Source organism: Schistocerca gregaria, chromosome 7 (genome assembly GCF_023897955.1).
Source record: "Schistocerca gregaria isolate iqSchGreg1 chromosome 7, iqSchGreg1.2, whole genome shotgun sequence".
NCBI lineage: Eukaryota > Metazoa > Arthropoda > Insecta > Orthoptera > Acrididae > Schistocerca > Schistocerca gregaria.
In genome coordinates, this window is record NC_064926.1 from 58,111,055 (window position 1) to 58,130,374 (window position 19,320).

General features: G+C 38.9%; 1 protein-coding gene across 1 annotated transcript in view; it reads left to right on the forward strand.

The window, feature by feature from the left end:
- Nucleotides 1-19,320, forward strand: part of LOC126282225 (tubulin polyglutamylase ttll6-like) — a 395,080-nt gene that overhangs the window by 147,473 nt on the left and 228,287 nt on the right. The window contains exons 8-9 of the mRNA XM_049981790.1: nt 5,795-5,923; nt 6,143-6,368. Of these exons, the coding sequence (XP_049837747.1) occupies nt 5,795-5,923; nt 6,143-6,368 (355 nt within the window). The remainder of the gene's footprint in view (nt 1-5,794; nt 5,924-6,142; nt 6,369-19,320) is intronic.

Consider the following 19,320-nt stretch of genomic DNA (forward strand, 5'->3'; position numbering starts at 1 on the left):
ATGTTGAAATCGCCACAGATAATTAGTTTTATGTTAGATTTTAATATTTTTCTCATAAGCAGCTCAAATCTTTCGAAAAATGTATTTACATCTCCTCCTGGTGATCTATATAAGCTAACAATTATAGTATTCTCTACGTTTAGTCTTATACAGCTAAATTCTCCATCTAGTTCTGCACAGTAAGAGCTAACATCTATTTTAGTCAACATTGTACTATCTTTAACAAATATTAGGACACCCCCATTCTTCCTTTGACTTCTGCACATAATGTCTCCAACAGCTTACCCTTGAGGAACAAAATATTATACTTGATCTTCTGTCAGCCAATGTTCGGAGATACAAACAACATCAACGTTTTCAATACTGCAAAAAAGTTCTAATTGTAATACTTTGTCCCTAATGCAGCGAATGTTCGTTTGCATCACAGTAACAGCTTTATCTTTATTGTTGATTGTCTGTGAACACTCTCTCATTCGAATGTCGCTTTTAGCACCTAGTTCAAGTACAGGAGGTTTATTACCTGCCGATTCACAGAATTTTATACTAAGAAATGATGTACATTCCAGGTATTACTCAAACCGCTACTTTCGGGGATTTTTTTATTCCATGTCAGTCTTTCTTTAATTATTTCTTTGACACTTTCGCACACAAACGTTTTCCCTTCATAGTTTAGGTGGTGCCCATGTCTAGTGTGAAGGTTACGCTGCAGTTTACTTATACCGACCACAGCACAATTTTCGCATTCAGAGCACAGTTTCTTTATTTTAATATTCGTTCTTCGAATCTCTTTACTAATGCACTAACTATAGATTAGATCGTGCCTATGAGGCACTGTAGCAACAACTGTATTCCTTGATATATTTTTTTCTAGAAAGTTCTGAAGCACTTTTACGCAGACCTCTGCTTCGTTTTTCGCAGCATCTTTTGATCCCGTTATGCATACGACAAAGTCATTTTCTCGCGTGGATTTTGTTTGAATGCAAGGATCTAAAACGTGTTTACTTCCCGCTCCAGGTTTAACAACACTGGTCACTGTTATGTCTCGATTTATTTCTTGAAACATACTTGATATATTCCTGCCATGGCTGTCTGTTAGAAAAAGCACACTGTCCTTTTTAGAAAAAGCACACTGTCCTTTTTAACTGTTGTTCCCTGTTTATCAACATTGTTCCCAGAGTGATTATTCGGTTTCAGCGCATGGTCTGGATCATTTACACTGTCTTTAACACCGTCACTGGAATGCAGAACACCGTATTTGTTTTTATCTGTAAATGTAACTGCTGTTGCAAAGTTCGTTTTTATTTTTCCAGCTAAAATCCTACCTTTGTGTCTCACTTCTGTCCACTCGGACGATTTGTGCCTTTCCTCAGGTGCCACTTCGCTTGATTTGTTCTTCGATCGTAGTTCCCGATTTTCATTCTTGAGTGTGGTGATTTTGCTTCTTAAAGTGTTGACTAAGAATTGTAGACCTGAAACTTGTTCTCTTAAATTTGTTATTTCGACGTTACAATTCTTGCAAACTCCTTTTTTTAGCACATAACTGTAACTTTTCCTCATATTAGAGTTACACACTTCTACACTCGCGGCCATCTTGAAGATTCTATTAGATTTGGTATCGACAAATCCGGTAGAAAATAACACATCTCCCAGATCCATTACAACGGCATGGAGCAGTCGCGTACCCGTTTGCCAAAATGAGTGTGAAACCAAAGCAGCTACATTCACATTAGCTATCCTGTGCAAGGAATATTATTTTCAGCTGTGAAAATGGCTATCACCGTTGTCTGGAGGTCACTGCCATCATGAGGAGGCAGGGAGTGTAGTGACGTCACTCTCATTTGTGTACATAATCACTCAGATTCTGTCAGCTGCTAATAGCTGTTGACAGCATGTTGCACCAGAAATGTACTGGTAGCAGTCATTGTTGTCTGTGACATCCAGGTATTGTCATTGCTGTAAGATACCAAAAACACTGTCAACCACAACTAATTTGTGTTCCATAATTTCCCTCACATGCAAGATCATTGCCAGCTGTGCTGGGATTTGTGCTCTGAGATCAACATTGGGCAAGATCCCTAGGACCACACATGGTGTAGTTGGCTACCTGAGCATCTACTCGTGTGAGAAAATCAGCTGTGCCCCACGTGAGGTTACAGACAGATTCAGCTGATAATGCCCAACATGTACGGACTGGTAAAATGATGTAATGTGATGCTGTGTAAATCTGAAGTGCTTGGAAGAATATTGTCTTGTTGGTGTGAGGAAAGATTAAACTCATAATTAGAAATGCAGAGGAGGTCAAAAGTCATTATGCATTGTTCGTGCATAATTTCATCATTGTTGTACATGATGATATGACATGATAGAATGTCACTTTTATGTTTCACATGTAACATGAGTTGATCCATGTGATAGGAAACATTATGTGAGTCTCTGTTGGGATCACTGTTTTGTCCATCTTGTTCATAAATGCGGCAATCATGGAATGGCTCAATTGTCAAATCGAACATAGTCCAACGAAGTACAACTTTATGTTACAGTAGCTGCAGGGTCACCACTGTGGGAATTACAGCTGGGGATGCTCGTAGGAAGAAGCAGAATGCCGGGAAATGTAACTAACACACACTTTTTTACTGAACATGGACATACAAAGAAATGCATAAAACTGTTCACATTGAAATGAACAAGTCAAAGATATTATCCCTGGAGGAGGATAAATTCGCTGCCAAAGAGTCTTGTTTTCTAATATTTTACATCATTGATGGTGAGGTCCCACCAAGGTAATAATGCTATCAGAGATGTCCATAAATATTCACTGGACAAGAGAGTAACATTAAATTTATATATTTATTTTGTTGTATTTATTTATTTTGTGGTCCAGTGATCCATGTCCTGAATATCTCATAGGGCACGGAACCTGTCAGTGTAAAGAAGACAAAATTTATGAACATCTGATTGAATAAAAAACACAATGGTCCCAGGCCAAAAGTCAACAAGCCTGTATTAGAATGTGTAAATGAGACCAAATTCTTGGGGATGACTGTAGATTGCCAGGTTAAATGGACAGAGGATGTGAAGGTTTTTGCAAAGAGAGTATGTACAGCTTGTTATGCCCTTTGAACCCTTACTCCAGCCTGTAATATTTATTGCCTCAAAGCAATGTATTTTGGGTATTCTGGTTCCTGACCCTCATTAAACTACCTAGAAAATCTTCAAAAATTATTATTAGTGTCAATTGTCCCATGTCAAGCAACTAGTGTGTTTATGTTGGAATCAAAAAATGTTCAGCTATTTTAAGCACAAACCTGAGAGTGGGCAGAGCAGTTGATTATCTTGAGCAGTTTTATTAAAAATTTGGTCAACTTATCTTCTCATTTGTGATACAGCAGTCTCACTGGTCGATTCCTGTCTGCAGTGGCCACAACGAGCTCTCAGGTTTTCTGTCTCCATACATTAATTAAATAATAAATCTTTCAAGATTGTCTTTTCTCTTTTAAAATACATTTATTCAATATCTGGTGAACACCACAATGCACTCGTTACTACACTGATGACTTGAACAATCCACAAGTGCATCTTCTTTGTGCCAAAAACTTGACAAGAACAGATATATAACGATTTTAATACAAAGATATGGGTACACAACTGATATAATCACTATAACCAAATATCACATTTTATTAATATATCATTGAGAAAAACAGATATCTATTACTTCATCTTTCAGAATAATTGTAGACTATGATCATAATTCAAATTTTAAAAATTCTTGACTTTAAATCATCAAAAATTCAAAAATGGTTACATTTCTCATTAAATAATTAATCTCACATTGCTTTATGTTTTATTTCTATTTAAAAAGCATACAATCATTTTTATTGTAACATCAGATTTATATTAAATACAGAATTACATTCTCAATTCCATTGGCCCATGTTGTGTACTAATTTTTAATGGATTCTCTAACACACGATGGGAAAGGAGATGCGCTGATCAGTTCCATTGCAATATTTACATTCAATCCTCTGTTATGTGATCATGTTTTATATAATAAGTGCTTGTAACAAACATACTGAGTTCAAGGTACAGAAAAAGACCATGCGAATAATGACAAATAGCAGCATGTGTTCATCTACCTAATATGCTAAAAATTCTGACTGTCCATGTGGATGTATCTTTTGGAATATAATGTAAATTAGGAATAATTTTCATCTATATGCCACAAACAGTTCAATACACTAGCATGGAAGAATCAGAGTGAGTCACTGTTTACATCTAAACAGGAAAAACAAACCTAAAATACAAATATATCATTTTAAAGCAATAGAAAATCTAGGATAGAATAAGGACAGTATTATGAAAAGGATGGACTGATACTCATCATTAGAGGATATGTAAAGTCACAGACAGGCACAACAGGGAGACTGTTAAATATGTGAGCCTTCTGCCAAAAGATCTTTGTATAATGTAGACAACACACATATACTAACAAAGAGATAGAAGGGCTGGCCAGTAATTACCTCAGCTCAGTACAACCGATAGAAACACAAAAAAACAACCGAAAATTTAAGTTCCTAGCTTTCGGAATAAATGTTCCTTCATCAGGGAGGAGAGAGGGGAAAGAAAGGGAAGAAGGGAAAGTGGATTTAGTTACTCACAACCCAGGTTATGAAGCTACAGGGAAAGGAAAACAGAGAGGGTGGCAAGGATGGAGGCATGGTTGTCAGAGGGAAGCCAAAGATCTTTGGCTTCCCTCTGACAACCATGCCTCCATCCTTGCCACCCTCCCTGTTTTCCTTTCCCTGATGCTTCTCTTTTGCTTCCCTCTGGGATGGGACACAGGTCTCTTGTCACTTTACCATGAATCTCCTCTGTGGTTTGGAACTGATGTTTTTTCAATGTGGTTTAAAAGTTTGGGAAACAGGAAAAAGTCTCCTGAGGCTAGGTTCAGGTAATATGGTGGATGGCACACAGTGGGAATGTGATGTTTTGCTAGATTTCCATGGACAAGGAGTGACACATGAGCCAGTGCATTAAAATAATGTAACATCCAAGCCTGGTTTTCCGACAAGTCAGGCTTTTTCCTGTACTCTGGGATTCACCATCAACTCCTTGAACAGTTTTAAATGATGATTTCTACAAATCATCTGTTGGTGTGGAAAGTTTTGCAGACGTGGGATTGTCACCAACTAACATTATGCCCTGTTGAAAATGCTTCAACCACTCATAACACTGCATGTGACTCATACAGTCATCACCAATGCTTGTCTAAGCAAGTTTTGCCAAGTTTGTAGCAACATTTCATATACACATGTTGTTCTTTGAGGTCTTTCTTTGTCACTTTGGCACTAATCCACTGATCAGCTTCTGAACTAGCTCAGTTTAGTGGGTATTTAGCTTTCTCAGTAATTGTCAGAGTGAAATGCAGCAAGTGCTGCTTTGTTTTCTAACCCTGCCACTATGTGTTCTCAGTAACTGCAGCTTGCTCCCTCTGCTGATTGGTGTGCTATTTCAAAAGTCTAGTTTCTGTTTGAATGCACCTCATAGTCTGATCAATACAGAATTTCCTGCATTACCACAGAGACTCAAATGTATGTACAGTCCATCTTGTGTCTAATATTCACCAGGAGTAACAGCATGTCTTCATCAGTGTGTTAATGTTATACAATATATAAAATTGCATGTTTGAATGTACATGTATCATCCTGTATCCCTAAATTCTCTCTTATTTGAACATATTATTGTGTTTAAGTCAAAACATCTCAGTATTTGAAATAAAAATTTTGGTATACAGATTTGCAACATGCCGGTATCGAGAACCAACTCCCAGTAATACAAGCAACGTGTTCATGCATCTGACAAACTATGCTGTCAATAAGTACAGTCGTACCTATGTTGTGGATGATGAAGCAGGTAGCAAAAGGTAAGTTCCTAAATTAGCACATCTGGTTGATTTACAGAAGCCTGATTGCATACTTAACTACTACTGTATTCGTAATAAGTTGTCACTGCAGAAAGGTTAACGGAATCAGTGCCATACTATTCAAAACAATTACAAAAACTAATATGTCACAACACAATCATAACTTGCTACACTGCTCCTGTCATTCACTCTGATACACTCTTACATTAATTTTTGCAGAAAGATATCTTCCTTAAACAAATGGCTGGAGAAAAAAGAGTATAATGTTGAAGAACTTTGGCAGAACATTGATGAGGTCATCATAAAGACAATAATTGCTGCTCATCCTGTCCTAAAACACAGTTATCATGCTTGTTTTCCGGGTCATGACTACACATATGCTTGCTTTGAACTTCTGGGTTTTGATATACTATTGGATTACAGGATGAAACCATACATTCTTGAGGTAACTTTAAATTTTCATACCTAAGATCAGTGTTGTTTTAAAGGTTCCCTTTTTAAAACCTTTGCTCTAAATAAAGAAACTAAAAGCAGTTGTACTGTAATGCTGTCATTGCCTTGTATCTCATTAGCAACAGTCTCTTTTTTGCCATTTCACCACATCAGATAATCAACAGGGCATCTTAAATCTATTATTATTTTCTTTGTACATACATTTAATCACATTGAGTAACAAGATGTAGTTGACAGTAATAATTTTATAACTGCTTGTAGTTACTTGTAGGGTACAGTCCTTTTTCCTCATGGCAAAAATATTGAAATTACCCGGAAACAGAGGGGTGATGGGTTTTGATTAAGACACTGGACTCACGTTCAATATGATCTAGGTTCAAATTACTATGGTTTGATTTTCTGTGGTTTTCTTAAATCACTTTAAAGATATATATTGAAATGGTTCCTTTCAAAGAACTTTGCTAATTTGCTTCTCATCTAATCTGAGCTTGTATTAGTCTCCAATGACTTTGTCTCCAGCGGAATTCTAAAACCAATTCTTCACTTTTTCAGTCAAAATTATTAGTAAAAAAGACAATCAGCGCTTTAGAAGGTAATGGTAATTACTAGAGACCAGATAAACTGCATTTGCATGTTGCATATGTATTTGTATATTTGGCTCCTTTTCACTGGTTATTGCATATTTTAACTAAAAACTACTGATGATGCATATATTTTAAAAATCTAGACGAATGGGCCCTAACTTGATCTCATTTTGATGTCTAACAGAGTGACTGTGATGTACACCTGTGTGTGATCATTAATCGAGAGGCTACTGGCTAGTGAACTGCTTACTGAACAGGAAGAGGCAGGCATTGTCAACGTGCCTGTTGCCCACATCTCCACTGAACCTCCTCCCCTGTTATGCCATAAACATCAGCAGCAGCTAAATCAATCATATTGTTAATCATACAAGCATTGTTTCAGTTTAGTTTTCTTTTCATTTGTGCATAGTTTAACGTGTTTATGTGTAGTGTGTAACATGTTGCGCACCGTGCCAAATGAAAAAAAAAGAAATGTCACTTTGTGGATAGCTGACCATTCTGAAACATTCACATATAATGGAAATATTTTATATTGTCAAGTTTGTGAGAAAAACATTTTGTGCAAAAAAAGTTTCAAATAGACCCGCATATCAAGTCAAGTCTTCATATCGCAGGAATGCAAAAGAAAGGCTCACAACAACAGCAGCTTTTGACAATGGCAAGTGGGAGTAGTGGGGATTTAATCTCCAAAGTTAACCAAAACAATCCTATTCACATGGATGTATGTGGAGCATTTACTGCAAGTAACATTGTTCTTCACAAGCTTGCAAACCGTATCTTCAAAGGTTTCCTGTGCAAATATTGCTTAAATCAAAACATACCAGATCAAAATATACAATTTTGTGTAAAAATTACGTACCATCAATTTACACCACTGGCCATTAAAATTGCTACACCAAGAAGAAATGCAGATGATAAAGAGGTATTCATTGGACAAATATATTATATTAGAACTGACATGTGATTACATTTTCACGCAATTTGAGTGAATAGAGCCTGAGATATCAGTACCCAGAACAACCACCTCTGGCCGTAATAACGGCCTTGATACGCCTGGGCATTGAGTCAAAAAGACCTCGGATGGCATGTACAGGTACAGCTGCCCATGCAGCTTCAACACGATACCACAGTTCATCAAGAGTAGTGACTGGAATATTGTGACGAGACAGTTGCTCGGCCACCATTGACCAGACGTTTTCAGTTGGTGAGAGATCTGGAGAATGTGCTGGCCAGGGAAGCAGTCGAACATTTTCAGTATCCAGAAAGGCCCGTACAGGACCTGCAACATACGGTCATGCATTATCCTGCAGAAATGTAGGGTTTCACAGGGATCGAATGAAGGGTAGAGCCACGGGTCATAACACATGTGGAATGTAACGTCAACTATTCAAAGTACCGTCAGTGCGAATATGAGGTGACTGAGACGTGTAACCAATGGCACCCCACACCATCACACCGGGTGATACGCCAGTATGACGATGACGAACACATGCTTCCAATGTACATTTACCTCAGTGATGTCAAACACGGATGCGACCATCATGATGCTGTAAACAGAACCTGGATTCATCTGAAAAAATGACATTTTGCCATTCATGCACCCAGGTTCATCATTGAGTACACCATCGCAGGTGCTCCTGTCTGTGATGCTGCGTCAAGGGTAACTGCAGCCATGGTCTCTGAGCTGATAGTCCATGCTGCTGCAAACATCGTCGAACTGTTCGTGCAGATGGTTGTTGTCTTGCAAACGTCCCCAACTGTTGACTCAGGGATTGAGACGTGGCTGCACGATCCGTTACAGCCATGAGGAAAAGATGCCTGTCATCTCGACTGCTAGTGATATAAGGCCATTCGGATCCAGCACGGCATTCCATATTACCCTCCTGAACCCACCAATTCCATATTCTGCTAACAGTCATTGGAGCTCAACCAACACGAGCAGCAATGTCGCGATACGATAAACCGCAATTGCGACAGGCTACAATCCGACTTTTATCAAATTCAGAAACGTGATAGTACGCATTACTACTCCTTACACAAGGCATCACAACAACGTTTCACCCAGCAATGCCAGTCAACTGCTGTTTGTGTATGAGAAATCAGTTGGAAACTTTCCTCATGTCAGCACGTTGTAGGTGTCACCACTAGTGTCAACCTTGTGTGAATGCTCTGAGAAGCTAATCATTTGCATATCACAGCATCTTCTCCTGTCGGTTATATTTTGCATCTGTAGCACGTCATCTTCGTGGTGCAGCAATTTTAATGGCCAGTAGTGTACCTACAATTTATGGAAAAAATAAACAATGATATCAAGGACAACATTATTTGGGTATCAGTTGATGAAATTACCAACACTTGCGGGCATTACATTGCAAATTTAATTGTTGCTGTAAAACAAGAGTATTACTCTTCCTATTTAGTGGTCAGCAGAGAACTTGAAAAGACAAAACATTCTGTGATTTAATGTGGGTATTAGAAAAATATTTCCAGAATCTTCTGCACATGAAAAGATGTTTGTGTTTGTTTTTCAGCTTCCTATGTGATCAGAGCAGAAAAGCCCTCCCGAGTATTTTATCCCACTGTGATTCATGTGATGTTATTTGCTCACAGAGAACATTGCCCTGCTGAAGGAGTATGATCCACATCTGGGAATGTAAATAAACTTCTTTGAGGGGTACAGAGCACAAATGGCATAACTCCACCGACAATAGTTTTGAGTAAGAGGAGCCTTCATTAAGAAGTGTATAAAGAATTATTAATGTTAATAATTTAAATGTATTGATAAATATAGAATAAATTCACTAAAGACTCTCCAAATATATTAACAAAACAGAACATCACACAGGAAAAGTGTAGAAAATGATGTGTTAAACAAGAAAGAAAGGAGTTACTTAATTTGTGCATTGAACACTTTTATCAATCATCGACTGTAATGTCAAGTACATTGTGCTATTACAGGTTCGTCATTTTCTTTGTCCGAAATCTGATCCCGGTAATCCGAACATCGAGTAGACGCCTTCATAGGCAAGTTCTTGAAGAATGCATGATACATAGGAGGAATAAATTTTAGAAGATCAATCATATCCTTCTTCTTGTCTTTAGTCATAGTCCGCCTGGTCTTGAAAAGATTCCCTTGTGTCACTGATGCAAGGCTTTGAAGAGGTCTGCCTAACGTGTGCTTATAGAAAACCACCACATGAAATTCTTCAATTTGGCGGAAACTTGATTTAAACCTCATGGAAAATGGCACTTCCCATTCAGATTGCATCAATATGACTTGCAGCCAATTTAACACATGCCCACGAGTAGCCCTTTTCCTGATCTCTGTGCTATCTAGTAGCTACTTCGTTGACACAAGTTTTCATCCTTCACTATGTGAACAATGAAATGCTTTTTCTTTTTACACCCTTGGATAATATCTACCCAATCACCGTCTGAGTAAATATATTGTTTTCTGCGACCGGTTAATTCAGTCAGACCAATGTCTGCATCATTAGGCAGGTAGCTATGGCCATTTATCACAAATTTGTGGTTTATTACTTCCACTCTCGTGCCTGGGTCTTGAACTAATTTCATCAAGGAAACACACAATTACAATTACAGTTCTGCCCTGTACATGAATTAGAATATGCAGTTATTACTTTGTACATCTTTGTGTATTCCTTAAGGTGTTTCACAACTCGAGATACAACATCTTGGGAACCTTGACTGCCTTCTGTTTCATCCCACATGTATATGTATCCATTTCCATAGTTTAAAGAATTGCGTCCCAGATTATACACATATAAATTTCTCTTATAGTAAGCAACAGACGTCTGCAGTTTTGGAAAGAGCAGTGCCTTTTGTAAATCAAATGTAAACATGTAGAGGTCACTAGATATTCCATTTCTGTCATGTTTCATTGACCCTTTTGGATCTTCAGCCTGTGCTAGGTGCTTGTCTTTCTCATTTTTTAGCCTACATCTCTTTTGTACATCGTCCTCAGTTGCATTCTTCAACTGTAGTTCATCACACGTTTTACAATTATCTTTGGATGGAGGCTTGAAGTTTAGATTAAATTTGGATCTGGAAACATGATAGTAATATTTTGCTTTCACCGGTTCTTTGCTAGTGTTCCTACACAATTGAATATAGAGTTCATACATTTGTCTCACTGTTAGACCTTGGCTGAGATATTGTCAATCGGGATTATCCTTTCTGGTATAATGGCTCTGGTAAGATGGAAACAACTTGATATGTTCTTGAACACTGCTGCCGTCTGTTTTATTTCCAGGTGTTTTTCTTCCTTGTGAACCAGTCACAGTAAACACTTCCTCCTTTCCTATACACCTGTATAATCTCTTTTCATTTATTTGCAGTGTTCCTATGAAGTACTTTTGCACATCTGTATACTATTATTTCTTACCCTAAGAAAGTGTTTGTATGTGATTGCTTTTGGAGAACAAGATCCATCCTTCAAGCATTTTCTTTGTACCAAGTGTGACTGAAGAAGTCCAAAAATATACACATTCTGTATGGAGTAGTCTGCTAATTCCAAAAATTTTCAAAAACTTCTTTCCTCTTACTTGCCTCCATTTTTGGATTTTGTTCCCTCATGCAGTTACAGTCTTTGCCCTCAAATATCTTTTCTGGAATATTCTTTCCACTATGAGATATATATGATTGTCTGCTGTTCCTGATATGCTTACAGATGTTCCATTTCTGTGTGTTGAGAGTTCACATCCTTTTACATCCCCTGTGCACTTCCTGGTAATCTAAAACTATGATAAACAAAGTTACATCAAAGGCTGTGTTCTGTCCTAAAATGCAGTTGTTGTATGTTCATAGTATACACAATATGTAATTGTTATAAATTCCACTTCTGTTCAGGTGTATAAGTAATGGTAAAATGCAGCACCCTTTGACAGGTTATGTTAGAAACAGTATCTTATTCATTTTGGCTACATATAGAATATTATTAATTATTATTGGTGTGGTTTACCTGTCATATTATCATTCAAAGAAACATTTTGCTCACTGCCTGGTGGATACTCTGAACAACACTCCATAATATGGTTACTACGAGAATCTTCACATTCCATCTTCTACTAATGTGCATGGACATACGAGTGCTGTGCTCTGAACAAAGGTGGGAAACAGTTAAAGCATTAACACAGTTCTGAATTTCATGCACAGATGATGAAACCTCAGAGATATGTACTCATCGCTCTGAACTGGAGATCTCTCTCTTAACGAATATCTCTGTAACTCATTTTCAATGAAAAGTGGAGTTACGCCATTTGTGCTTTGAACCCCTCATTTCATTCACAAAGAAAGTGTTCCATAAGGCACCTGCTCGTATCAAGATCTACAAAGAAAAACTACCAAGTGTGCATTTACCACCCGAACCTGTGGTAACTAGTTGGAGTACATGGGTTGAAGCTATGTTGTTTTACAATGTACATTTTGAGGTCATCAGAGGCATACTAAGTGACTTCAAGACTTCAGTAACACAGAGGCTTTGTCAGTTTTCCCCATATACCTGCTAGTATTAAAATTATAAACTACTTGATGCTCAAGGTTTGACACTGAATGAATCTATTCAGTTAGAAAGTAGTTTAGTGAACTGTCCTTGCCAGAAGTATTCCCTAGAAAATTTACAGAAAATTTTGAAAACATTTTGAACAATAACCCCAGCTTTGAGGCCATGTCCCAAATTTATGGTTTATTAATGGGACAGGTGAACTTCCTCCAGAAACAAAAAAGTGCCAGCATAGCACCCAAATTCAAATACTGCATGGTTATCTCAGTTGATGTAGAACATTCCTTTTCTGCTTATAAAAGTGTTTTGAGTGATCAAAGACAGTCTTACTTCCGAACAATTGCAATGATACCTGATCATTTATGTTGACAATAGTAGCAAACTGTAAAATAAATTGTAAATAATACTTTAGTATGATCATATTAATTAAACATTAATGTTGTTCAAAAAGTTCCTTATTGTATGTTGTTTTCGAAATGCACTTCTTCGTGTCATATGTCTCAAAATTGGACCTGTGCATATTGTTAGTGTTGCAGCAACTAAATCGCAATGCATTCACTTATTACTGACAACAGTAGCAAAGAAGGAGCAATATTTTAAACATGGTGTTCATCTTCCTTTTGCAATTTTTTAAAAAACTTATCTCATAAAGGATCCTGACTAGCCTCTACCAAAAAGTATACAGGTCGTGAGATCAGCATTCTAAATGACCCAATTTTTCTTGTGACTGGCATCTTCCTTGCAGTCGATATGCATAAGGGCAACTTTGAGATATATCAAACACAGTAACTAGTATATTAAAAACAAAGATTCCAAGACTCACCAAGCGGGAAAGCGCCGATAGATAGGCACAATAAATAAAACACACAAACACACACACACAGAATTTCTAGCTTTCGCAACCGACGGTTGCTTCTTCAGGAAAGAGGGAAGGAGAGGGAAAGACGAAAGGATGTGGGTTTTAAGGGAGAGTGTAAGGAGTCATTCCAATGCCGGGAGCGGAAAGACTTCCCTTAGGGGGAAAAAAGGACAGGTGTACACTTGCACACACACACACACACACATATCCATCTGCACATACACAGACACAAGCAGACATTTGTAAAGGCAAAGGAACTCTTTGCCTTTACAAATGTCTGCTTGTGTCGGTTGCGAAAGCGAGAAATTCTGTCTGTGTGTGTTTGTGTGTTTTATTTATTGTGCCTATCTACCTGCACTTTCCCGCTTGGTAAGTCTTGGAATCTTTGTTTTTAATATATTTTTCCCTTGTGGAAGTTTCTTTCTATTTTATCTACAGTAACTAGTTTGTTTTTTATTATTTGACCTTGCATGTTTCAACACTTTTTGTGCATATTTTAAGCATTTTTCATGCATATTTTGAGCTGTATGTGTTGCATGTTAGACTATAGTCATTACTATCTCATACCTGGTGTACCGTATGGTTGGCCAAGTCAGTCTTTCAAAGAATTTTGTAAACAACAGCTGTGAGTAAGTTGTGAGGTACGAGACAGTCATTCTCAGCATGCAGTGCTGCAGAAAAACTATTGAACTTAGCCAATTGACTTCTCTGGGGTTCAGTGTCTGCCACATATTTTCTACAGAGGAAATCTGATAAGAGATTCAAATGAAAGATGTCCTGCACTACAAAATGTTGGCCTGTTTAAGACAACTTGTGAATGTGTGGTGAACTGTGTTACACAAACCATTCATGTAGCTAAGAAATTTGCTGTAAAGCACACCACCATACAAAATACACTGATGACCCAAAACGATATGACCACCTGCTAAATAGCATGCACGAATGCCTTTGGAATGCAGTACAGAAACAGTTCTGCATGGCATATATTTGACAGGTCCTTGGTAGTTTACTGGGTGTATATGGAACCAGATGTCTATGCACAGGTCATACAATTCCTATAAATTTCAGTCTGGCAGTTTGTGAATATGGAGCTAGTGCCCAGTATCGTCCAGGCATTTTCCTCAGTTTCAGGTAAGGGGAATCAACATGAGTTCAAATTTGTGCTGCTCAAGCCACTAGAGCATGATTCTAACGTTGTGACATGGACAGTTATCCTGCTGGATGATGCCATCCCTGTCAGGGAAGGCATCATCCATGAAGGGAACAGGTAATTTATAGTAATGTTCATATATTCGACAGTTCTCAGTGTGTCTCTGATTACTCTCACTGGCCCCAAAAAATCCCAGGTGAATGTCTCACATAGCATAATACTGCCTCTCACCATCCTGTGTCCTTTGTGTGTTGCATGTTTCTAGCAGCCATTCATCTGGATGACAGTGTGTCCAGAAATGGCCATCAACCTGGTGTAATGAGAAATGTGATTCATCCGATGAGGTGACACGTGTTCATGGAACCATGGTCCAATCTTAATGTTTCTGTATGCACTGCAGTTGTAATTGATGACATCATTGGGTCAACATGGGAATGCCTAGAGGTTGTGGAGCCCCATGTTAAAATGTTCAACCACGTGTGCTGTAAGATGCGCTCTGAAACATTTTTGCCTACACGGGCACTCTACTTGCCACAGATTGCTGCCTGTCTTGCTTCACTGGGCAAGAAGCATCTGAATCCACATTTTGTGATGAGGCATGGACATTCAACACCTTATTACCTTTTCATCATTTCACCATTCTTCAGCCATTTTCCATATATGCTCATAGCAGTAGCATGGGAACAGCTAACCAGCTTAACTGTTTTCGAGATGTTCGTTCCCACAATCAGGGCCATAATGATGTGGACTTTGTCAGAGTCATTTATTTCAGAGATTAGTTTGTCCAACAAAACTGCAACATTTAAACTTTGTGTGCAGTGTTGATGAGCTAGCCTAACTATCTTTATTTATTGGTTACTTATTGCAAGAGTGCATACAATGATTATTTGTCCTGGATGTAGACAGTGTCAAACTTTACATAAATTTATGATGAATATAATAGAGGGAAACATTCCACATGGGAAAAATATATCTAAAAACAAAGTTGATGTGACTTACCAAACAAAAGCGCTGGCAGGTCGATAGATACACAGACAAACACAAACGTACACACAAAATTCAAGCTTTCGCAACCAACGGTTGCTTCTTCAGGAAAGAGGGAAAGACAAAAGGATGTGGCTTATAAGGGAGAGGGTAAGGAGTCATTTCAATCCCGGGAGCAGAGAGACTTACCTTAAGGGGAAGGAAGGACAGGTATACACTTGCACACACACACATATCCATCCGCACATACACAGACACAAGCAGACAAAAGTCTGCTTGTGTGTGTATGTGCGGTTGGATATGTGTGTGTGTGCGAGTGTATACCTGTTCTTACTTATTAGATATATTTTTCCCACGTGGAAAGCAGACAAATGTCTGCTTGTGTCTGTGTATGTGCGGATGGATATGTGTGTGTGTGTGTGTGCGAGTGTACACCTGTCCTTTTTTCCCCCTAAGGGAAGTCTTTCCGCTCCCAGGATTGAAATGACTCCTTACCCTCTCCCTTAAAACCCACATCCTTCCGTCTTTCCCTCTCCTTCCCTCTTTCCTGAAGAAGCAACCGTTGGTTGCGAAAGCTTGAATTTTGTGTGTATGTTTGTGTTTGTTTGTGTATCTATTGACCTGCCAGCACTTTTGTTTGGTAAGTCACATCAACTTTATATAAATTTAGTTACACATGTACCCATAATTAACTTCTACTTAAGATACTGTTAGTAACTGAAGCCAAACAATAAAATACAGCTGTGTAATAATAATACAGATACAGTGACAGAACAAATAATTTGTAAAAATATAACACTAGAAACACACACACACACACACACACACACAGAGAGAGAGAGAGAGAGAGAGAGAGAGAGAGAGAGAGAGAGAGAGAATAGCCAATGTTCAAGTATATAACAGGAACAATTCTTTGAAACAAAAAACTTCATATGGACATAAGCCCAGTTCCAAATGCTTGCTGAGATAAAATACATTTAATTTACATTATTATTTATTTACTGTATCATTCAATATATTGTCAGATATCCACATGTAAAGCAGTTAGTAAACATTACAAGCTTTCCACATGTAATGTCCCAAAAAAAAATTAAATCATATCTTTATACATCTGTTTGATAGACTGATCCCAAATTAGTCTTACTTGTTTTATCAATATGTATTAACAGGGACAGTAAAACATGAAGAGCAGTCAGCAATTCATCAGCAACAGAGCAGCACTTCTGCGAGGCAGTAGCAGTCAACACAGGCCAGCGAAGTGCTGTTGCTGCTGGAGTACTAGTTATTCTTCATGTTTTTTGTCCCTGTAAATACAAATCAGTAAAACAAATATCATACTAGACTAATTTGGGATTACCCTGTCAAATGGGCATGTAAAAATCCACTTAAAAACCATTTTTCTGTGACAAGAAACAAAGCAACACTTTTAATCAACTCTCTGCTTTGTGTGAAAGATGTTCTGAGCAGTACATGCTCAGGCTGACTCCAATTACACATTGCAAGAAAGAAATTGATGATATCAGCCGAAATCCCAGAGAAAATGTGCCCCTGACAACTCTTGGGAGAGGCTCTTGTATGCATATGCATACACACACACACACACACACACACACACACACACACACACACACACAGTGGTTTTGATCACAATCCATAAAAATGAGCTTTTTGTGATGTGAATTCTTTTTAACTCATATTTTCAAACTCATTAACCAAGACTGATCCAGTAGAAGGCATTTTAAGTCATACGTGAAAAGGGATTCTCATTTTTAGGCATTTGAGCTGTATAGGAAATGAACTGAAACATTTGTATCCCCCCAGCTGCCCAAATGGTTTATGGAAAGAATTTCTTGAATATACTCAGTGGATGATCCTGATTACACTTTTATCAATAATTATACCTGTTTCTGAGTAAATATTGTTTCCACAGAACATCCATATAACATTCTCTTGCTTCTGTTGCTTGTGCCTTTATCCTGCGGTTTCACAAGGTCGGTATGGTTGGTGTCGGATTTGGCAAGGTTAATGTTAAGGGGTGGCTGGACGCCCTTCCTGTTGCACCCTGAACCCCCCAGGACAGAGTTAGTATACCCCAGCTGTCTGCATCTAGTGTAATCCATGGAAGAATGCATTTTATGGCAATGGGCAACCATATGGCAACATCCAATGTCAACCTATTCAGGGACCATCTAGTGGAATCCTTCCCAATCACCCAGAAATCCAAACATCTCATTTGGTTCAGATTCACTGATGTCGTCTTTATGATCTGGACTGAGACTGAGGATACCCTATCGACATTTCTTCAGGATTTCAACACTTTCTCCTGCATTCACTTCACCTTGTCCTCTTCAACCCAACAAATGGCCTTTCACGATGTTGGCTGCCTAAGTACCTCCACTCATAAAAAACATGTAAACCACAAGCAATACCACCACTTTGCCAGCTGCTGCCCATTCCATACCAAGAAGTCTCTTCCATACAGCTTGTCACCTACAGTCATCACATCTGTAGCGATAAGCACTCTCCAAGTATATTAGGGATCCCACTGAGGCCTTCACAAACCGAATTACCCTCACAACCTTGTACAGAAACAAATATAACATGCCTTGTCTCTCCAGTTGTCTACCATCTCTCACATATCCACTGTCTGGCCACAAACGTTAACTTCCTTTGTGACTCAGTACCACCCCGGACTGGAGCAAATGAATCACATTCTCCACCAGGGTTTCAGTTACTTCTCATTGTTCCCTGAAATGAAGAATATCCTACCCACTATCTATCCCACCCCTCTCACAGTGGTATTCCACCACCCACCAAGTCTATGAAATGCGCTTGTCCATCCCTACTCCACCCCTGCTCTGAAGCCCTTTGCCTCAAGGCTCATATCCCTGCTGTAGACCTACATGCAACACCTGTTCCATACATCCTCCCGCTATTACAAATTCCCATTCAGTCCTATCAAAGGCAGGTCTACCTGTGAAAGAAGTCATATGACCTACAAACTATGCTGTAACCACTGTGCTGCTGTTTGTTACATGAGCTGTCTGCCTGCATCAATGGCCACCAACAAACTACGGCCTAGAGCCAGTTAGACCATTCAGTTTGTGAATCTGCTGCTCAACACAGTGTGCTTGTCTTCAGTGACTGCTTCACAACCTGCCAGAGTGGCCCTACCTATTGACTCCAGCTTTTTGGAATAAAGTGCATGGGTGGTAATTCACTCCGCAATATTCCTATGTTTCCATAACCTCCCTGGCTTCAACCTTCGCTAGTCCTTGTCATTCACCTACCTATCCCTGTGCTTGCTCCCACTTTAGCACCAATGGACCCACCAGTCTTCCATTCCACCAATGGATCCACCAGTCTTTTTCCTCTTCCGTACTACTCTCCTTTTCTGTCCCCCTCCCTCTCACAATAAGACATTCCGAATGCACATAGCAGCTGTACCCTGTCTCCACCATGTCCCAAACGGACGCTGATGACCTCGACGTTGAGCACCCCTAAGCCCCAACACACACACACACGCACACGCACACGCACACGCACACGCACACGCACACGCACACGCACACACACACACACACACACACACACACACACACACACACACACACACACACACACACACTGCTCCCAAAAGCAATAGTACAACTTCTCACTTCCCTGCTCTGCTATCCTGCCCCCTCCCTGCCCCAACCTCCTCCTTACCCCCACCACCCCTGTCAGATTCTCTCATGTGAGATCATTGGGATCAGTAGCATGTGTGTGTGAGTGTGTGTGTGTGTGTGTGTGTGTGTGTGTGTGTGTGTGTGTGTGTGTGTGTTTTCTAATTCCTTAGATGGCCTT